This window comes from Aptenodytes patagonicus, chromosome 13, assembly GCF_965638725.1.
Source record: "Aptenodytes patagonicus chromosome 13, bAptPat1.pri.cur, whole genome shotgun sequence".
In the NCBI taxonomy this organism is placed as follows: domain Eukaryota; kingdom Metazoa; phylum Chordata; class Aves; order Sphenisciformes; family Spheniscidae; genus Aptenodytes; species Aptenodytes patagonicus.
The window spans coordinates 14,836,376-14,858,990 of NC_134961.1; the positions used below are offsets into that span (position 1 = coordinate 14,836,376).

At 39.0% G+C, this 22,615-nt stretch overlaps 1 protein-coding gene across 1 annotated transcript in view; it reads right to left on the reverse strand.

Annotated features, from left to right (window-relative positions):
• Nucleotides 1-22,615, reverse strand: part of BMERB1 (bMERB domain containing 1) — a 53,836-nt gene continuing 31,221 nt past the window's right edge. Inside the window, exons 3-6 of the mRNA XM_076351451.1 lie at nt 10,315-10,388; nt 7,032-7,146; nt 5,301-5,383; nt 1-4,044 (exon numbers count right to left, since the gene is read on the reverse strand). Coding sequence (XP_076207566.1) covers nt 3,932-4,044; nt 5,301-5,383; nt 7,032-7,146; nt 10,315-10,388 — 385 coding nt within the window. The 3' untranslated portion in view covers nt 1-3,931. The remainder of the gene's footprint in view (nt 4,045-5,300; nt 5,384-7,031; nt 7,147-10,314; nt 10,389-22,615) is intronic.

A 22,615-nucleotide genomic window follows, 5' to 3' on the forward strand; every position in this document is an offset into this window, starting at 1 on the left:
TGTAACACAGTAGCTTAGTTTATTTGGAAATATGTTTAACCTTGCTGAAAAGATTCAGTAGGCCTAGGGGAAGGTACAAGAGAACCACTTGCTGGTAGAATTGGGGAGTGGTACAAATAGCACTTCAGCACTTTTGTTTTCTCAGTAGACCAAGATCCTTTCCTGAATATAGCCATGTTTACCAGTTCATAGAGGAAACTGTGTGTCAAATCCACCTTAAATTTTCTTCGTTTTCTGATGACTCGCCTTCTTTCCGAAGTGATAACAGCCAGGATTTCCAGAAGAGATTTTGGGTGCTTCAGTCAACCGATGTTGCAGACAGTAACAGATATGTGAAAATTAGCTCTGAAATGATGCCAGTTACTCGATGTAATCGCCTACAGATACTTGTCTGATATTTTCTGCTGATTTTACATATGGGGATTGCATAATGTGCTATGTTCATAGGATCATGGAAGTTACAAAGCCCCTCATTGTACTTGGGAATACTCAGTGGTTTAGTCTGATTTTTTTTTTTTTAAAAACAAGGACCAAGATTTTTACATGCTTAATTCCTTCCTAAGTTTAATTTGTTTAATTACAACCATTATGTTTGAAGTAAGCTATTAGGGCTCTGCTGTGTTCTGGATGGACAATGCTGTAAGCCAGTGTTGAACAGAGTTGAGAATCTGATCTCAAGAGTCCAAAAAAAACCCAGGACTTCACTGCTAAGCAGCATCACTGACCCCCTTCTTAAAGGAACTGCTGGTGCACTGCAGGCAAGCTGTTCAAACCCACCCAAATAAAAACAGAACTGAAGCATTTGCTAATTCAAAACAAACTTGCACAAAGAAAACCTTTCAGCTGAGCCAAGCTAGAACTTCTGAAAATGAAGTTCGCTCTCATTGTCCTCATTTCAGCTGGGATAGAGTTAATTTTCCTCCTAGTAGCTGGTTCAGTGCTGAGTTTTGGATTTAGTATGAGAATAATGCAATAACACACTGATGGTTTAGTTGCTAAGCAGTGCTTACACTAGTCAAGGACTTTTCAGCTTCCCATGCTCTGCCAGTGAGGAGGTGCGTAAGAAGGTGGGAGGGGGCACAGCCAGGACAGCTGACCCAAACTGGCCAAAGGGACATTCCATACCATACAATGTCATGCTCAGTATATAAACTGGGGGGAGTTGGCCAGGGGGGCAGTGATCGCTGCCCAGGGACTGACTGGGCATCAGTCAGCAGGTGGTGAGTGGTTGCATCGCTTGTTTTTCCTGGGTTTTGTTTCTCTCTCTTCTTGTTGTTTTCCTTTTTGTTATCATTTTTTATTATTATTATTTTATTTCAATCATTAAACTGTTCTTAACCCACAAGTTTCCTCACTTTTGCTCTTGCAATTCTCTCCCCCATCCCACCAGGGGGGAGTGAGTGAGCAGCTGTGTGGGGCTTAGTTGCCGACTGGGGTTAAACCATGACACTCATTAATACTGCTGTAGTTCAAGTCCCTTTGGGGCACTGGCTACCAGTGCTAACTGTATATTAATATTACACATTCACACTTGCTGTGTTTTCTCCTCTTCATTTTAATTAAAGGAGGGGGCCCTGTAGCCTAGTCATGAGTGTTGCATCCCAGAAGTGTCTAGCTCCGTTTCCTGTTAATGAAATTTTTTCATACAAACCTGCATTCTACCAATTTCACTTTCCTTTCCAAGGGACTATAGATTCTGTGCAGCATGCAGGGATCACCCCAATCATCAGCACAGCCTGGCTTAGATGCTAATGTGCCTAAGTCACCTCTTGCCTTACAAAAACTGTGTGAAGTCCTTCAGGACCCTTTACTTAGCAGCATTCACTATACTTGGTTTTAACAGTTCATCCTCCTAAGGCTTTAAGTTTGGTGCTTCACTACAGGCTTTTTCCTAACTTCCATGTGCCATTGTTAATGGCACTGAAAATCTCCCTCTTGTCTTAAGATACTGATAATTCCTGATGTCTTAATTGGGTACCAGCAAATTCAAGAGGCTGTTGAATTTTACAGAAGCCAGTGGGCACTGCTTTCCCTTCAGTGTGTATTCTCCCTTAAAAGCAGTTTTCCCTATAACTTTGTTAATGTACACAGGTGCTATAGAGTCCAACCCATACCAGATACAGTAGTTATTGACAGCTACAGAGCTTAATGTGCTGTTGTATGTATCAACAAGGATGCAATAACTGTATGTGACTATTCAGCCTTTGGATATGTTTTGTCCTCTTTCCTGTGTCTTTGGTCAAAGTAATTAAAGTGCTTCATGTCTTAGTGGAAACCTTTTGTGGTTTTTTCCTCCTTGATACTTAAACCTTAAGGAACTTAGTGACATAGGTTCTTTGTCTCAAGTGAGTCTGCAATACTGAAACAAATGATTCTGGAAATGCAAATGTTTTTCATTGAATCAGTCCAATGCTAGGGATTAGGTTTTATTTGTACAAGAATAGTCTACCTCCTTCAACCTTAATGAGATACTTACTCTCTCTTAAAAATACTACTGTTTATCCTTTTTGAGTAACTGCTGTCAATTTTTTCTCCTTTCCTATAACTGTGGTTCCTTTGTATATATGTGCACGCTTCACTTAGCTTCACAAAACGGAAGTTCCTCAAAAAAAACCTTTATTTTAGGAACTTTTTGCTATCTGTTTGTTATTTCTAAGCCTGAGACTTTCACATTAGATCCATGTACATTTATTTTACTATTTACACCTATCACAGTACATTTATATGGAATACCATCACATGGACAAACCAGCTACTGACAGCTAATATAAAGATATTAGATTCCACAAGGCTTAATCTGCATAGAGACCAGAAACACGTTTAATGGTGAAACACAGATAAGTCTTCCTGTATTTCCCGTAATTTTAAACCCATTTTGTGTAGAATGTGATCATCCTACCACAAATACCTACTTCTGTATTTGTATATTTGTCTTGTGGTCAATTTCTCTTGGGTGGCTAGTGTCTTCCTATGCTTAATAGTTTATATTTCTTATGGTCATGAAATATGCAATTAATAGTTGTTTTAAGCATTGTTTAAATATTAGTTAAATTTTGTTTGTCTTCCACTCTCCTCCCAGCAACCTACCAGTGATACATAATCTTATACTGCATGTAACTTCTAATAGTGGACAAAACTCTCTGGGTGAGTATTTCTCTGGCTCCATGTGAAGTGGAGATCTGAAAGAGAAATGACACAGCTTTGGACTACATCATCTGTTTGCAGATTAGTGTAGCTGTGCTTGCTAAAGCTTTACCAGATATTTATTTTCCCTGGTACAAGCAATACTCATTTGACTTCGGTAATTCAGAAATCATATGGTATATAAAAATCTATCTCTACTTGCAGCATCCTTGTCACTGATCCTCATTCTTTAGGAAGAATTGGAAGTGAAACTCCACAGCAAAGTAGTTGAACATCATACTAGTTTGGTAAGTATTTTGTATGCAACATCAGTTATCCTAAAGTTGCTTCATCTATCAGTTGCGCTATATACAGCATTATTACTTGTGGCCTTTGTTTTGAAAAGTAGCCAAAATAGGGTATTTCAGCAACTTTTGAGTGCTGTTTGTCAAGGGGGGGAAAGTGTACAACAAATTCTTACAAAGTGATGGCCTATCAAAATTGCTGTTTTGTACCTCCCTGGATGAAATATACCTGCTTTTCATTCACTTTTATCACTGGGGTGTTTTTGACTCTACTACAGATCTTTTCTGGTCACTGGACAGCCACTATATAGATTTCTTTTGTTTTTAGGCATGCGTGTTGAGTGATCCATGCAACAGTGAAGAACCTGCCATTGTACATTCCATATATTACTGTTGTACCAGTTGCTCTTGATTCCATTAGCAGGACGCTGTTAGTTCCCCTCGCCCTACAGTTTCATTCAATGAAAACATTTGAAAAGACAAACATGGTAGAGAGCCCAGAGCTACATGATGTTGCATTGTGTGGCCCCACAACAATCTTTAATAATAGCCAATCCTGCTTTGGCAATGGTGGGCTTGCTTGGAGGAGGTTCTACCTTCTTTTCTGCTGGGCTGCCTGCAATGTTCAAAACAGGACACCATTAAAACCAAGAGCTGGTCAAACTATTTCTTCCTACTTCTGGCTTAAAGAATGCAAGCCTTCCCTGCCCTCTCACCCCACTCTGACTTCTTTAACTCTTGTTTGAACAATACATCTAACACTTTGGAAGTAACCAAGCTGGTATGTGGATTCAAACTAAGGAGCTGAAGAACAAAAATACTGCTAGAGTTTATTCTCTTATCAACTTGGATGTTGTAATTAGGAGAACAAGGTAAAGGTAGGTTTTAATTTTTCAGGGTGAAAAGAATCTTGTATCTCTAACATTGCATTTAAAAGCAATGACATGAAGTAAACTAACAAGGAGATGAGTCATGCTACCTGTGACTAAAAGGGTATAAATAATTAGTGACGCGTCTTAAAATGTCAAACTTGTACTTGAACTTCAGTCATTCCACATCCCTCTGGAAACTCTTTAGCAAGATCTTGATCTATGCAAAATGGCAGTGTGTTTGGATACAAGCCTCTTCAGCTGGTGGACCAAATTTACTTTCTAAGGGCACTGCTCACTTGACTGTCTCCCTGCCTAAGAGCTCAGCTTGAGACAGGTCAAAACCAATCTGTTAAATTTTAGAGCTCATGCTGTAACTGTTTTGTTTGAAAGTTGCAGCTAAAAGCTTCCAAGGGATCATGTAATCTGCTTAGTTTCTGAGAAATTAGTGTGTTTGCAGTTCTGTCTGTAAGTGATTTGGGTTGAGGTGATCGAAAAGCCTATTTATGCTGGTAAGATGTAAGAAATTTGGGGCAGCTGTGGGAGTTTGCAGTCTTTTCTCTAGTTTACATCTTGCCTGCAGTAAAAACAGGCAAACTTTGCTTCAGATATCCTAGCATATATCTTAAACAGGGTTGTTTTTTTTTTCCAGTGACTTTTGCAGAACCAGATGGGAAAATGATTGGTAAAATTAAATCTAGTTGCTTAAAAAAGCAGGTTGTGGCAATTTGAATTCAAATATATTTTGCATATGCAAAACATACAAAGCAATTTTAAAGTGGCCATAGATGACTTGGATTCAGTTTTAAGGCGTAATTAGGCATCTGAATTCTAAGTGGCCAGCAATTGCTGACATGCTATCTTGTTTCAGGGTGACATAGCTAGATTAACCTAGCTTTTGGCAGAGGCTGGCCCAGCACAGCCTTTGAAAATGCTCTTTTATCCAGTTGTCTTTGGAGTTTTTCTGATTTGTTCTTGTTTTTCTTAATGTTTAAGAACTCACTGGTAGGAGACTGTGTTGCTTTGTCTAAGGGTTTTAACTTGGTGCGAAGGAATTCAGCCATCTCTTTGTCTTCTTCTTTCTCTCTGGTGGAAAAAAGGAAAATAAATCTGTTACAGGATAGCTAGGATCAAATCACTAGTAAACAATTCACTTATTTGTTCTTTTTAAAAACACTTAATTTTGCTGCTTATTAAAGACTAAAATATTTGCCTAAATGAAAACAGTAACAAACTTCTTGTAGAATTCAGAGACAGAATTTTCCCCAAGGTTCTTTACTTGTCTCTGATAGCGTTGGATTCATTATATTCCCTAGTCAGTGGGGTTTAAACCATAATGTATCACCTATTTTAAGCTGGCCTCACGAGTGCTGCACGATGCTTCCTCTACAAAGGAAAGCAGAGGATACATATTGCTGTGATTGTACTGCTTATTTTTAAAGGCCTGCTTAGACAAAAGACTGGATCTCATGGTCTTCTGCTGTTAGTGTTTATCAAAACCAAGTGTATTTCTCTTTGCCTGAAGATGACAGCATTAGGCCCAGAAGACGACAATTGTGTTGCTAACCTTGATTGTATCTATTGATATTTCCATGCTAGTTTCTTTGCTATTTTTTTATTTAACCATTAACAATAGGCGCACTGATTGAATATCTCAGTTTAGGGGAAAAGCAGACTTCTGAGTTTTGAATCGAGTTTTGAAGAAAAGTTTTGAATCAAGAGTTTTGAAGAAAAGCCTCAGGTTTTACTGCAAATGTGAATTGACACTAATGTATTCACATCTGCACAGTGCATAACAGTACATTTTCAGTAGCCTACAACTAGGTTTCTGTATTGTCTGGTTGCTGATGAGGTTTTTGCAATTTGCACATTGAACTAGCAGTTGAGAGCTCTGGATTACATTACTAGCTTAGGCTTCTTGTCAGCTGCTGACTTTGAACAGCTTTCTTTGATCAGCTGCAGGACTCTGGCAAGCTTTCTTCTCTCCTGTCCTTTGCTTGCTTAGAATTTAATTGTGTTGGAAGAGATATTGTCATTTAGGATAAATGGATTGATGAGCCTTGAATCTTTACTGTTGAAAGAGACACGGGAAGTAATAGCAAAACTCTGACTATTTGTAGAGTGTTGGGATCTCAGTGCAAGAGCTGGAAATGAACTTTTGAGAAAGACCACAGGTTTCTCGGCAACTTTGGGCTAAGATACTGAGATGAAACCATTCTGAACTCGCTTATGCTTTAGTTTAGGTAGACCTGTGTTGGTGATTGCATTCTCTTCTTTTTTTTTTTTTTGCTATGGCAGGATGAGAATAATATTAATGTGGTTGGGTTTATTATTAACTTTTAAAAAAAAAAAAAGACTATTTTAGATGTCTACAAATATGTCCCCTGTAGAATTCCATTTTACGTCTACTTCTCATGCCAAGAGGATCCTCTGGTAGCAGCAAAAATCCTTTTACTTTTTAATGGAAAATGCCCAGACACTTTCTGGTAGGAAAGTAAGAGACCAAACCCCGCTGTAGTCAGAGATGACTGAATCATTAATGGGATAAAGAGCCACAGAAGTGCAGTTTTAATGTTTTTTCCTGTGGAACTGGGAGGAGGCTTTTAACTTGGTAAGTTGTTTTAAAGGACCAATTCCTCTCTCATTAATGTCGATGTAAATTTTGTCACTTACTCCAGTGTAGTATTAGACTTGTGAAATCTCACAAATTGGTTCAGCTGCTTTTAGTTCTTACCGTAATCTCTCCACCTCTGCATCATCTACAAGAAAATCTCTTTTTTGTACCAGTCTGTGGATCTTCTGAATCAGTTCATCCTCTCTTTGTTTGTCCATCTTTGTTTTTTCTTTTTCTGGTCAAAAACAGAGAAAAGACTATTACTTTGGATTCTAGGGAGCAGGGTGGAGGGGTGAACATTGCAGATGTCTAAGAATGATTTGCTGGTTGAAGTCAATGGTTCTTCAGACCTGAGTCACCAAAACCCCAGCAAGTTCTGGGTACTGCCTCTTTTCTCTCTTATACTTGCTGCTGTTGCATCTGATCAGCTTAATGGTCTGGAGACTCTGTGGGGCTTGCCAAGCCTACTTTTAATAATAAATTGCTCTGCAAGGCATTGCTTTGAATTTTTTAAAGAACTTTGGTAAGAAAACAGTCCAGGATGCTTCATTAAAACCCATGGTACAAACTCCCTTTGACCTCAGGGGAAATGAGACCATGCCAAAAGGAACCATTTCTCTGTATTTCATGACAGCTTTGGGTGTTGACGACAACACTTTTTTCTACTCTGGTAAGGCAGGTGAGCTGCAAATCTACACAAATAGCATCAATTGTAAAATGCAGAAAAATAAATGAAAGTGTTTATTTTCCCTGTGCTTCAAAAATCTGAGTAATTAATATATGTCCTTGTTAACTGGCCAGTCTGTAATGACTAGGTTGTCTATAAATAACCATTTTTGTGACATGAAAGATGTGCCTGTCACAAAGTAAAACTCATGAATGTTAAGGATTACAGAGCTGTAGTTCAAGGTTATAAAGCAAATGTAGTTAAGAGAAATCTTCAAACCTAGCAGATGAAGCAGAGATGAGAAAGTCAGAGGCAAATCCCAGCCCACATTTCTTCAAGAAGCTGAAAATTTTTATTAGCTGAGAAGACACTTTGCATTAAATCAAGAATTTTGGTTTTGAGCAGTAGAACTGCATTTAGAGAACCATAAAATTTAAGTATAATAAGAGTTGTGGGAGGAAGGGCAAGCTGCCTGCAGTCTGATGCATCTGAGCTATGTTATGTGTGCTGATTGAACTTATAAATATTTTAAACAGCTAAATAAATCACACTTGAAAATAACTGTTTAATACAGCTTAATTTTGGATCGTGGGCTTCAGGATGCTTACTGCTGGGAATTTCTGCAATAAATCCATTCCTTAGTAAGTGAGATAAAAACACCTTGAAGATTTTCAAGACAATGAAATTCTGTAAGTCTTACTCTCAGAAAGTCATACTCCTTGGAGAATTTTAAGTTATGGTCTGCCAGTAGCAGAGGAAATAATTTGTAATATAACATAAGGCTGCTTTGTCTGGGATGTATTTTCTGTGTTTTATCTTTTAGAAATGATAAAGGAAGATGGTTATTGACTGCTCTGAAGATGTCAAAACCTCTACATTGTTACCTATGATGAATTCCTGTGATTAATTCTGAATTTGCAGCAGAGAAAAAAAAGAGAATGCCTAGAAGTCACTGCTTTTTCTTGCTTTGCCTCTTATGTCTATGGAGCAAGGGCTCTCTTCCTTTCACTACTGAAGGTAGAACTACTTTGTACTTCCTTTCAATCTATCCACCTCCCAGACTGAGATGTGCTCTCCCATTATATCCTTCAGGAAACTGCCTGCCAAATATATGCATCCTGAATTGTGGCAAAGTACTGCATAATCTGTGTACTAAAAGACTGATCCCATGTCTACTGAAATTGGCTAAACTGCCTACTGAAACCAAAGAGCAGGTCTCTATACAAATCTGTATACTAACAGGAAAATTATGATAAAGATGGTATGGAAGTGTTTTTCTAGGTTAGGCACATGCTGTGTCAGCACTTAGTTCTGTGTGAATGCCAGCAGCTTCTTTGTCTTCATTAAGACTAAAAGTGTTTTTTGTTGTGAGTCTCCCAAAAGGTGGTGTGGCTGGAACTGAGCATACTTAATTCATAAGTTTGCTGCGATTTGCCAAGTGCTAAGGAGAAACTGCTGTCTGTGGATCTCTGCTTAAGACTTTGACTGGAAAATAGTTTCTAAAAGGTTTAAAAAAAAAACCACACCAAAAAAATGAAAACCGATCAACCCTTAACTGTAAGTTAAAAGTAAGGGTAGGAAAGCTACAGATTAGAAGAGGCGAGGCAAGGGGAATAATTCATAGATATTTTCTAGGATTCATAATCCTTTCCAATACCATTTAAATAAAAAACGTACCAACAGTGTTATTAGAAATTAAAAATGTGACCTATAAGTAACTAAAGTACAAAGAAAGAAAAAGTAAGAACAATTATGAATCCACTTTTGTTGGGTGCAAAGAAAAGTGGAAAAGTTCTTACACAACTAAGAATGTGTGGCCTCAGAGTAGACCCGTTTCCTATTTCATGAGTGACCTTCTCTCTCCTTTCTGGGGGAAAAAGTTGTCCTTCAAAGTTGCACAATAACATGTTGGGGGGAAAAAATGAGAATAACCAAAGGAGAGTCAAAACTTGTCCTTAATAGTTAGGCAGCAGCAAATTATTTCTGAAGGGTGCTAGAGGCCATGCAGTAATATTTAGTGTGAATGGCCCACTGCAGTTGCTGAGTGTTTTGCAGGATCTGTGTGTACTTTTTTCTTGAATGGAGTAGGGCTGTTGTGGATGATCTAAAACAGCAAAGCTGTAGTGAAGCAAAATTCCTCCTTGATTTCAGCTAGAGTTTGGAGTTAAGGACTGCAAAACTGCCCACAACTCTGTCCCTCCTTAGAGCACTGATTTTGCAGAGAATTAAGGCAAAACACAAAGCAGACTTTCCCCTTGCTTTTTGTAGAAACCTGTTTTACTTTATTCTAGGAGGTAGATTTAACTACAGGTGTGACAATGAATTGGTATATCTGGGGAAAAAAACAATCACATTCACAGTGATGGTTATAAATCCCTCTCCTTCCTCCCTTTTATCTCGGGTATCTCAGCATGCTGTCTTTTCTACCTGACAATCTCTGTGCCACTTGGTTCCCTTGAGATTGCCAAGGGAGTGCAAGAACTAAGGAATGTGCACCTTGTTTGAGTGATATTTGCAGGGTTGCTGCCAAGGGAGCAGTGAAATACAGCATGAAAAGAAATTTGGAGACCAGGAGATTAAAGATGGGAAGAAAAAAATGACTAGAGGAAAGAAACATGAAACTCAACCTTGGGGGGAGATTTCTGATTGTTAGGGGCAGAGGTATGTTCCTGACACCATCCCCACCTGTGCATCACCCAAGCATTATCCTAATATTGGGTTGGAGATAGCCATTACCTGGGACTGCTACCAAAGTCTGCAGCTCTTTCTTAAGGTTCATAATGTCTTTGCACAGCTGGATGTCATCCATCCTGCAGAAACAGAAAAAGCATGGTCAGAGACATGCAAACTCCATCCTGTGTTGATGGGATCAGCCAGATCTCATCTGAATATACGATACTGTCCCTTGCCTGGGACCTGTGCATCAGCTTGAAATGCAGAGGTTTAATCTTGGGATATTGATACTGTTCATTCACCAATTTTAACAGATAGCAAAAGGTATTTAATACTAAATGCCTGTTGATCCCTTGATTACTTGTCTTACTGGGATCTAATTTGTGTGTAGGTCCTATCTGTCACTGCAGATTATTTCAGATGCCTTTTGCTTTCTTGAATGTCACCAAACATTCTGGAACAGGCATCTGTATATTTAATAGTCATGAAAAAGACAGGTGTGCCATACTGCACATACTGCAGCAACAGTTTTCACTAGGGAAAAGAGCAAGGGCGAGAATAACAGGGAGCCTGGGAAGGGGCAAAAGAAGCTGATAGATTATTTGGCACAGCCAAGACAAGGTTTATATTCTACTACCAACTTTCTTTGTGACCTTACTAATAACTTAGCCCCGATACCAAAGATCTGGAAAGTGTCATAATTTGGCACCTAACTACTCTGAGGTCTTGTGCCTTGGGTGAATGTCTTCCATTGTTGATGTGAATGCTTCACATCCTTGATGTGTGCAGAAAGTCCATTAATGTTAAGACACAGAAGACAAATTTAAAAAATAAAATCTGTTTCTGCACCTTCAGTTCTTATTGAAACTGGTACCTATCCTGAGAGCTGCTATACTGAATTATTCTCCTGGAAGCTAGCAAGCTTCAGTGCTGGCTTCCTAGCAAATGTTTTCTCTTTGTCTCAGCTGTATTGGCAGCCAAGGCTCAGGTGTTGGTTCTGAGGGCTGCATCAGGGGCTTCCATTTTGAAATCACGCCCTGAAGAATACAAAAAACACCCTTTGTGATTAATTGTGCATTCTTTAACTTGGATGTCACCAATACTATCCCTGCCCACAGATCTCTGAGTCCTTGTTTCATAGTCCTGCACCTGAAGGGCGGATTGCCTGTTGCCTAAGCACCTGAAGGTAGCTGAAGTGCTATTAGAACATGGGTTGTCACAGTGGTATTTCAAGAGAGGAAACCCAAGAGATTAGAGTGTGTGTATGTGAGAGCGAGCGCACCAAGGATAATGCAGTCAAATTATTGAACTAAGTGAGGAGTGGAAAAAGTAGGTGTTTCTAGCACAAATAAGATTTTAATCACAACCCAAGAGCTTTTATTCTTCCTGCTGCCTCTGCATGGAACACAGGTCTCTGCAGGGAGCTGTCCTTCTGCTGCTTTGCTCATGTTATTAAAATGTGTTGATCCTTTTATTATTTGCTGCTTTGGTTAACTCCATCTTGCCTGTTCTGCTACTTTCATTGTGCTATCACAGCTATTCCTGCTGCCTTTTTACTTCTCTTCCCCAAATATGACAGTGAAATACCTCTGATAATAATCTTTATTGCTGACCTCTTTTCCCTGTTTAGGTGCCACTGTAACCTCTGCTGGGGATCTGCTCTCCTGCCATACATCTGTCTTATAAGACTTACTTTTATTGGGAAGATCAGCATGCTAGCCTCAGGGCTGGTCCGTGGTTCACTTCTGTATGTGTTTAGGACACTTGGAGGCAGAGATGTTTATACTGATGATTATTCTTACTTGGGCTCCCCATATTATTCATGCTGATCATAAGCAAAGCCTGTTTTACTCTTGAGATCCATCATGCTAAATGGTACTGAAATTACTTTTATCAATTAACAATCTTAAACACTGTCCCCTCAGGAGAATCAACATTCAAAATGTGCTGGGATGTGAGCAAGCCTCACAGCTCCTTATCCATTCAATGTTCTTGCAGTATGGGTGTCATATTAATATAATGAGTGTTAATATGTTTGAGGAAAATGACCACGGTTAACAAAGATGACAGTTTCTTGGCAAGAAACGTTCACTATTGAACTGCTGTATTCAAATGATATCTAAGGGCCAGACCCTCAACTAGTGAAGAGAACAGTGAGTTTCTACAAAAGAGATCTCCATGATGTACAGAGAGAGGATATTCTTTTTTTTCCTGTATCAGGTAGATTGGGCTTCATTCTGGGAAGATCTGAGAAATAGTAATTAAAAAAATTCACTGTATCAGTTTGGCTCCTTGCCTTCCTCAAGGAACTCTTAAAAGCTAATGTCACTGCTCTTCTCTCAGGATTTTCAGGAATTTAAAATATCATTGGCAGTATGTTCCAAGTGAGCAAGATCATCAATGTTCAGTAGTCCCTACAGCCCCTATGCTCAATTCACGGCAAAGGTACTGGCCTCATATTGCAACTGTAGTTGCAATTCCTCCTATTGTCTTGGCTCTCTTCTAATCTGACTGCAGAGCATTTAGCTAGCACTCGCCATATATATTCTTAGCATCTCTCTTTTCCTGAGACCTAAGTTTAGTTTCTGCCTTGTAACTCACAGGAGAGTAAATGCTTCTCTGTGGCCAAGTACTTAAGGGCTGTAACAGCTCTGTGACAATCTGAATTCCAAAAGTCATAAGCCAGATGACCTCTCTGGAGTCCTAGCTCTGTAGGCTAGTGTGTTTTGATGATGGACAAAGACTAAACCCACCATCTGTGCCAATCCCCTTAAGCATATGGAACATCTTTCCTCCCATCTGTGTCAACCAGCCTTTGTGTTTCATCCACTCTATGGTGCTGATTAGGAAAAAAAAAAATAATAAGATACAGTTAAATGACTAAAGGAGGGCTATGGGACATATTAATAAAAACCTTGTGAAGGCTTCATCCATCTGACTTAATGAAAGCAGTAGCTATAGTTGCTTGTAACTATAAAGCACGTCACGCATCTGGTAGCAAATAATACTGTGAATGTAGGGCTACAATTGCTGTCCTGGGCAAGAGTCACCTCATTGCCCTCAAAGAAAAGGAAAGAGGAGGAACTCCTAGGAAAGAAAGCTCTTGGAAGGCCATTCAATCTGTACTGGTACTATGAACCTTCTTCTCTTTTCCCCTTTATGCTCTGGTTCTTGGATGTGAGCAGTTACAGGAGGCCCAGGAGAAGTTAATGCTGCTTCTGAAAATCAAATCCCAGTGGATTTCTTATCTGAAAGCTGGATAGTCAGCAGGGTTTGACTGAGACTGTATTTGTATTACTGTCAGACCTCTTTAGGAAGTAAAAAGAGCTTTCACGAATCTTAAAGAGAGCAGGAATCTGCAGATGACAGAAAACAAAACTCCTTTGGGTCCCCTAACCTTCTACAGAGAAGCTTGAGAAACATGCCGAGCCTAATTCTGCAGCACTTTCTCTCCTATGTTATAAGTCAAATCTATCGGAGTGCAAGACGGGCAAGAGGAGAAGTTACACAGACTATTGTCCAGCTTATTTAAGAGCACTGTTATGTTCCCTGTGCACCTGGTGCTTTTCCTGAAGGAGAGCAGCACAGTCAGGTTGTTGGTCTGTGCAGAATGCAATGGCTTTTACCCTATAGATACAGCATGGCTTAGGGTACTGAAATGACACCCTCCAGGCCTGTTTAAGTTATCTGCAAAGCTGCTCAAGACATTTGCATAAAATTTGCAATATACAAACAACCTTTGACAAACTCTCTGTTCTCTGTAATAGATTGTACATTCTTTCCAGTCCCTGTGAAATTGTTTTTGATGTTGAAGAAAAAACACCAGTAAAGCAAACAGCAGTTACAGTATGTCAGTTTTTCCCCCAGAGCTGAGCTTTAAATGTCTGCCCAGCAATCTTAAACATGAGTTATGAGTATGATAAAACATTTCTCTTATTAAGAGCCCAAATCCATTCCTGGAGTAATTGCAATAGTATTGAACTAGGGATGAATTCTCAGTGTGCTTTCATGTATTCCTGACACACTGCCTGCAATTCTGCTTTTCTGTTTCTTGATGGCTTATTGCAAGAAACTCTCTGTATGCTTGGAGATATCATATAAGCATGTATTATTCTTTTCTCTCTTGGTATTTCAAGCTGTATCATCAAAACCTAAAAGTAGACTCTCTGTTTGCCCCCCAAAAATATAAAATAGCTCATAATGAATAAACAGCATGAGCAAAAGATTTTCTAAACGTGTCAGAAACTGACAGGAAAATAAGTGGGTCGGAAGAGTCTGCAGCAATCTGGCACAGTGACTCAGCCCCACTATGTGTTTCTGTGGTCCAGTTACCAGAAGAATGCTCTGAGCGTTGTCATTCCCATAAGATCCACAAGCGAGGTGACAGCATGAGTCACCTCTGCCTTTCACCATCTGGACTGAGGGGGAGCAGGGCAAAGAAACAGAGAGGAGACCTCCCATTCAGCTGTGCCCTGGCAGGTCTTGGAGGCTGTGGAAGATAATGGCAGGCAGGACTTAAAAATGAAACATTCTGTACTGGACACAGAAGAAGTGTTTTGTTTTGTTTCAGTAGAAATTATTCCATAACAACTAGATTTTTCTGTCGTCTTTTCAGCTGAGGAAGAAAACCAAATTCCCTAGTGTAAGACCTAGGTACCATCTAGAGCCATGGATGGGAAAAAAGCAAAAATGATAGTAAAAGGCAGTAGGAAAATCACTAAATGCTCACCTTAACCGTCAGCCAAAGAAAAAGAGATGGCCAACAAGTTTGTTGAATGCTTAAGACTTGAGAGTAAGAACTATTAGTAACAGCTACGTAAGCATCAAATATCTTCTTCATTGATTTCAGGACGAGCAGAGCAGTTCAGCGTGTCTACAGAGCTGCTGCCTTTGCTGAATGACTTTCAAAGCTAGAAATAGATCTGTGTTCCCTCTAGCGTATCTGTAAGAGGAGGTCTGATATTCTTTTGTTTCCTGTTATTGCGTTAAAGTGCTTGAAGTTAAAAAATGAATGTGGAGTGGTTTTGTTGGTTTCCTTCCCTCTCTTCCAAGAGGGTTTGCAGGCACTTAGGTTATTTTTAGTTCTGTTTTAATATATTCCTGTCCCAGAAGTAAAATGCTTGTAATTGTTAGAGTTTCTGAAGACTTTGATAGTGCTGGTCTAGGAGATGGCCTAAGAATCATATGTCATGCTAAGTCACGAGTTGACGTGATTACATGTGTCTGGAGAATGTCTCAATATAGGGATAAGAAGATCATCTCCTTGGTGGTGTCACTAATCAACATGCTGAACACCAGCCAAGAGCAGCCAGTGGTGATGGGGAAATTTCAGTGATTGAAGTAGAGAGCTGTGTAGAATAAAATCTGCTACAGACAAAGATTATAATGTGTTGTCAAGCTGCAGATTTGTTAAAATAAGGACTGAGGTGGGGAAGAGGGGTATCAGTGGAGGCTGCCCTTGGGGACTGCAAGGTGTTCAAGGCCTTGCTAAAGCTGCGGGGAATCTGGAATGGTGAAGTATTCTGGAAATAGAAGCAAACAAGAAGTTTATGTATGCCCCTCTTCTACATTTGACTCCATTTTGTCCCAGTCAATTCATCTTAGTTTCTTAAAGCTTCTAATTATAAGTCTGTGAAATCACAGGCAACATTTAATGAATATAGCACACGTTGTCTGAGTCATTATGGTGTGTGTTTATCACCTTGTTATTTAGCTCAGTACCTGGTGCTGCTCAGGCTGGAAGACACAGAGCTGGCAATTAAGATAACAGATTGCTGACCAGCCTGCTTGGCAGGTCAGGTTACAAATCAAAAGTCCTATGATTAACTTTAACTATTAAAATAAGTGTGTCTATCTTTTCTTGTTAAAAGCACTCTCTGATGGAGGAGCAGTGGATAGAAGCACTGGACCGCAAGTTGCAAAGTAATGTTGTAATTCAGCTGTCGTTTCAGACAATTGAAGATGGCAGGACTTGAAAATCTCAGTCCCTGGAGGTCATATTTAAGGCGTATTTCACAGAAATTCAGAACAGTGTCTAAAGAAGGTGTCTGTATTCATTCTCACTGACATTGTTAAATTCTCTTCAGCTTGGCCATCTCCTCTGCTAGTTATGAAGTTTTACTGTCAACTTCAATAGTAACAGGAGGAGCTTTCCTGGAAATGCCTCACTGTAGAGGGGAATATTTCTCTACATGGCAAAAATTGACTATGTTAATTTGTCTAAAAACATACAATAGAGAAGTTAGATTTAAATTCAGAAGTATCTATTGCAGTAGCATACAGAAGACTGCATGTAAAAGCACAGGGCCAACTTATGTGCATGGTTTATTTAAACTAGTCTGGTAGTTTTATTTTTTGTTATTAGGCAGCAGAGGTAGGAAACTCTAGGTTTGGCTATGTATTGTCTCTAGCAGAATCGATGATAAATTTCCTTCTTAATTTGCCTTTATATTTGACTTTTTCTAATTTTTAAAACCAGAAGAGCAACTATTTGGTATCAAAGCTGAAAAGAATATAAAGGTATCTGGTATAAAATTAAACATTGACAGTCAGTCCATTTCAGGACTTTTCAATTCACTGTTGAATCATCACTGATCTGTACTCTCCTATTTACAGCAGAAGGCAAGTGAGAGAGACCACTGAAATGCCAAAGGTCAAGAGTTACAAGTTATTACAGAGCTTCCTTGCCTATAGGAAGATCAACTGTGCAAAAGGGTGGGCCACAGTAACTGTGAGTACTATAGACGCATGATGTATTATGAATACATTATCTTGCATACTTGGTGTCATGGGAGACAATTCATTCTACTGTCCACTCATGCAAACCAGACCACAGGTAGCTAAGAACTGGGAATCAAAACCAGTTTGGGATTAAAGGTTACATTTGGAAATATAGTGCCAAATTACTGACCTAAAAATGACTAAGTCAAAAGATTAAAGATACCCAGAGCTGCTCCCTCTTCTGTTAACAGCAATTTGTGACAACCACAACATACATTCAGTGCAGAAAATGCTATTTAAAGAAAATTTTCTATTAAATAATTATTTTCCTAGCTGTCCAACAGAGATAATGACAATTCCTCCTTTTACATTTTTTTCTTTTTTAAGACACAAACATCTCGACTAACACATACTAAGTCTACAATTCATTAAATACTTTGCTAATTATATGTTTATCATTATACACCACTAAAAAAATGCTTTTCCTTTCTGAGCATTTTAACGTGGCATTTTTACTGCCACACAGTTGAAAGTGTAATGTCATATTTTCCGCTGGGTTTGATTCTTTGCTTTCAAACAGGGCAAAGGAGATGGCTCTGCAGAGAGATCAAACTGAACAAAGGCATTTTTCTTTCCTCTTTGAGAGCTGATTTGTATTTATACTTTCAGCTTAAAGTGCACAGTCTGGAACTTTGCAATTCTGTCCTGAACTCATGTTCCTGAAGCTTCCAGGATCCCATCTGATGAGCTGGGAGACCCTCACCAGAGCTGGACCTTCCAGGAGTTCCCAGTTCTACAGTGGGCACGCTGACATCCTTGAGGCTCCCAGATCCATGGCAGTCCCCTAGAAATGCTGTCCCATCTCAGAAGCCTCAAGCTTTGATATCTGACAACTTTCATTACAGAAACCAGGTCGCACCATTTCCCAGCTTACAGTTTCCTGGTTATATCCTCAAGGACTCTGGGTATTTGCAGGCGAGACACCATTGCAATATGCTTGGAATTGGAAAGGTGAATGGGGACATACAGTCACAGCCACAAATTAATCCTATCTTGCAGAAGAGTGTGCGCCACACCCGGCTATATGAATGGGACAGCCATGGTATCTCTCATAAAGCTGGGCTTGGTATTTTCCCTAATGGTACCTTATCTTATGAAGCTGACAACCTGACATGTATATTTATTGAAAAATATATAGCATCGCACAACTGCATCCTTCTCTACAGTGTGCCAAAGTGCATCCTATGTTCCTGGAGCAAGATACAATCAGGAAAAAAAAGGAAGGAATTCACAGTAAGTTATATTGTATTGTTAAGATTATAGAACTGTGAAGGAGAAAAGATTTATTACTCCTTTCCATGAAAAGACAGATCTTATCAGAAAATACTGACAACAACAACAACAACTCTATTCATGAAAAAAAATCTGGTTTTGTTGGTGTTATTTCTTTGCACTACAGTAACAGCTAGGTGCCAAACTCAGAGAAAAGTACTAGATACTGTACATATAAGTAAACTATCCTAAGAGAATTCCATGCTTAACCTTAGAGGAGAGAAAATAGATAATATACAGTACAAAGACAAAAAGTAGCAGAGATAGAATCAAAACTAGCCAAGAAAGCAAAAGTCAGAACACCTGCTTAGCTATATATAACCAGCAAGTTACCATCACTACTCACACCTTTGACAGCCTGTTTATCTCTTTCCACTCTCCCTCCCTCTCACCCTTACCCAGGGTGAAGCTCAGCATGTGTCACTGTTGCCACATGCGGCATTAAGCCACTGAAAAGTCACAGTTGATGCTACATTAGTGAGTCACTAGAAACAGAGATAAAGTTTTTGGTTGAAAAAGTAATTAAAATTTGAAATGAACTTTGTTCACACAAAGACAGCAATTATTGCTGCCTTTTCTCACTTCAGAATGGAAACACTCCACGTAAGCAGGCTTTGTAGTACAGCATTACTTTTCGAGTTTAGCCAGTAATGAGAGACTGTTTGTTTCATGTTCCCACTTTGTGTGAATCTAATAGATTTACTGCACTCATTCTAAATTAAGACATAGGATTTCTAAGTTGGTTTATTGAAGGTTATCATCATCAAAGGAATTAACCTCTCACTTCTGCAGTTCTTGTGTAGCTTGATGTTGCTTCACTTTGCAGTGGTTGCATAAAGCCAAGCAATCAGCAGACATACCTTTTTGTACTTCAAAATACCAATGTGCTGTGCATACTGCAAAAGACATAAAGGTGAGAATCCTGTCTGACCTTGATGTGTTATTGTCCTTAGAAGGAATATGGACTATAAATTTTTCCCCATGATGAATTTGTCCTGAATTTGAGATTCTACCGTTATGTCCAACACCCTGTAGAATGACCGTTACTGACTATCCCACCTCTACTACTACTAGCAATGGGTACATCAATGTCACAGCAGCAAGAGAGATTTATGGGTTTTTTGCAAAGTGGGAAAAGGATAAAGGTTAAAAAAGCAAGTAAAGAAAAAGTAATCCTAATTAGAAGCAAGGAAAAAAAAACAAAACGGGGATTAATTACGTACTCTGGACAGCTAATGGAGCTGTGGGACTGCTAGTATGAGTTTATTACCAGGGCAAAGTCAACTTGCAGCAAACTTATCTACATAAAAGGTAATTGTTCCTGGGATTACAAGGAAGCAAATATAATAGTGTAAAATGGTCTAAAAACCTGAATGGATCTATGGAGAATTTGGATGATGTAGATATTACGAGCACTCTGGAGAAGAGGGAGTCATCTAATAGTGTATAGTGAGAGTATACAAAGACAATGATCAATTTTAATTCTGCTAAGTCAATGTGGAGGTGAATTTGGCTTTTTCACAGTATTAGTTTAGCAATGTAATAACCACACAGACATTAAGCAAATACTCTGTTATATTTATAATATTTTTACAGATAAAACAAATTTAATGAGGTAAGTAAAACTGTTTTCAGTAAATTGCCTAAAGCAACCTAATAGGGCTTACTATTTAATATCTTATATTCCCTATACATTAAAAAATTGCCATTCAGTATCACCTACATGGAAGAAAAAAACACTCTCAAGTCAGCTATCACAGGTGGAAGCAACTTCCACAGTTTTATTTCAAGGTCATCCAATATAGCTGGCTGCAAGTTTTGCTTTCCATCTGGAAAGCCAGCAGTATCAGGCTCTGGCAGATTTCCCAAGAAGCATGTTTCACGATGACAGTGAATGCTATTTTATAAGAACTCCATGCCTTTTCTATTCACAGGCATAGGCAGTAACTGGGGGTGATAAGAGCTCACCTATACTATTAATATTTAGTGGGTCAGAATATGCTAATACATTTTAAAATGCATGAATTTTGCACTACAAAGGATTTTGAGGTTCAGTTTTGATCTGTTTCTGTATCATATAGAGGTCTGAGGTTTTGCTGCCTGTCGCCTCTGTCAGCTAAACTGAGCTAACACATGCATTATCCATTTTTACAATTGTGTCTTCCAGCACGGTAGATTTCCATGCCCCCCAGTGATATGAATCCTAAACTGCTTCTGAAGCCACACACAACTATCCATAGCAGTAACACATTAAATGTGCAACGAAGAAGATGCTGCCTGAGCGGCTCCCTCGGCTTTTGGGTCTGCTTTCTCACCAGGAAAGAACAAAAGGAAGTGGGACAGGAGAATTAGAAAGGGGGAGAGAGTGTGCATATTCTGAAGTGGTATGTTTGCTTTCCTTAACAGCAAAGACAGATTGAAAATTTACAGTTTGACCCAAAACTCTTTTTATAGAGAACATTTTAAGAAATGAGCTGAGAGAAGCCTGAGAAGCAAATGGGGGAGAATGCTGGCTAGCTATAAACTGATGCTTTTCCATACATACTGTCTCCTTCATATCAATACGTGCTGAGTCCTCAGCTTTTCTGAAAATAAACCCAGAAGAGCTGGAGATAGCATATGATGGCTTTAAGCTATATTTTCATTTCCTGGGCTGGCTGGAGATGGTCACAACAGCTCCTGGCATAATTTTATGAAATTTCACAGTATCAGTAGCATAGAAGGAGAGATGCTACAAACAGCCACAATTGCTACATAACCTTGACATATCCTGAGGAGGTCCATCCTGGGCACTAAGTGAGGCAGGGTCTTGAGACAAAAATAGGATTTGATAATGTAATTACAGAGCAAATCACAGTACATCTGCTCTGCTGTGACTATGGTTGCCTGAGCTAAAATATGATTGCACAACGTAAATTGTGGCATTACCTAATTGAGGAAGGCTTGATTTTATAATCTCAAAATTGGTTCCATGTAAACTTTAGGCAATTCTTCATAGCAAGCAGGTATTCAGCTGGAAATAGTACGGACTTCCTGGATATGAAGAGTACAGCTGTCTTTAGCTGCCCTCCTTTTCTTTTTAAAGGAGGAAATAACAGCATGGAGCAAAGCAAAGGACAGGCTTACAAAGGCTAATATCTGACTTGCAATTTGCACCAGGTCTGAGAAACATCATGACCTGTTAATTGATTGCTTCAGCTGATTTTGCTTTCTTTATTTCTTTGTATCGATAAAAAGAAAAACAAGAATTATTAGAAAGCTGGCCTCTTTTAAAGTATACACTACAAGATTAACTATTTCACTGTGGTATATAGCATGTAATCTGTTAAATAGATAAAAGAGTTCAGCTGCTTCCCTTGCTTTTCAAATCAAAAAATTTCAGGGGACAGGCAAAGAACATGCTGTCACACATCCAATCACTCAGCAAAATTAAAAAGCAGTGTTTTGCAATAAAGAAGCTTCACAAATTTGAAAATCAGAGATGTCAGTTGAAGTTTCCTGTACTGTATGTTTTTGCTTCACTTCAGAGTTCGACAAAGTTAACACTGTTTAAATCTATCTTTTTCTTTAAGTGCTTTAGTTTTTAATTACTGAAATGAGGTCTCACATTACGTTTAGTACACTAGTAAGGAATTTCCATTTCTATCTGCAAGGCAGAGACAAAAGAGTGTACAAAGGACTACAAAGCAGTACAAAAGAGAGAAGAATCACATGTATTGAAACCGTACGGATATTTGTGGTCTTCACTTAAAAACTTTTAGTGTTTCATTTTTAAACAGGATAAATCCTGTTTCCACTGTTCTCACTGAATGTTCACTTTTTCTGTATTTTAGGGAAGTTTTTCTTTAACACAGTGATAGGCAGACTACAGAAATATCTGTATTTGTCTAAAAGCAAACACAGGCATTCCCCTTCAACAGTAAATTATTGGTCTGTCACTAAAAAACAGTATGCATTGCTCTGTGGGGCTGTGGACAGTACATGATTTGTGGGCCTGGTAAAGAGATGCAGACAAATTGCAACACCTTCTTAAAGATATCTTCTGAATTTTAAAATAATTTTGATGGCTACTAGTACATACCTGACTTGCCCACCAGTCAGGAATGATGCAGTTTCTGGAAGCTGTCAGTGGATGTCTGCCAGACAGTATCCCGTAAACTGCACTGAGTTCAGGTTTGGACTGAGGTACGTGGCCTTCTTGGGTGCTGTAACTGGGGTGATCTGAGCAGTGAGTGTTTTTATTGAAGGACAGGTAGAGGACACATGCATTTAACAGCCCTGCATCCAAATATCACCCAGTTTTCACAAAGGC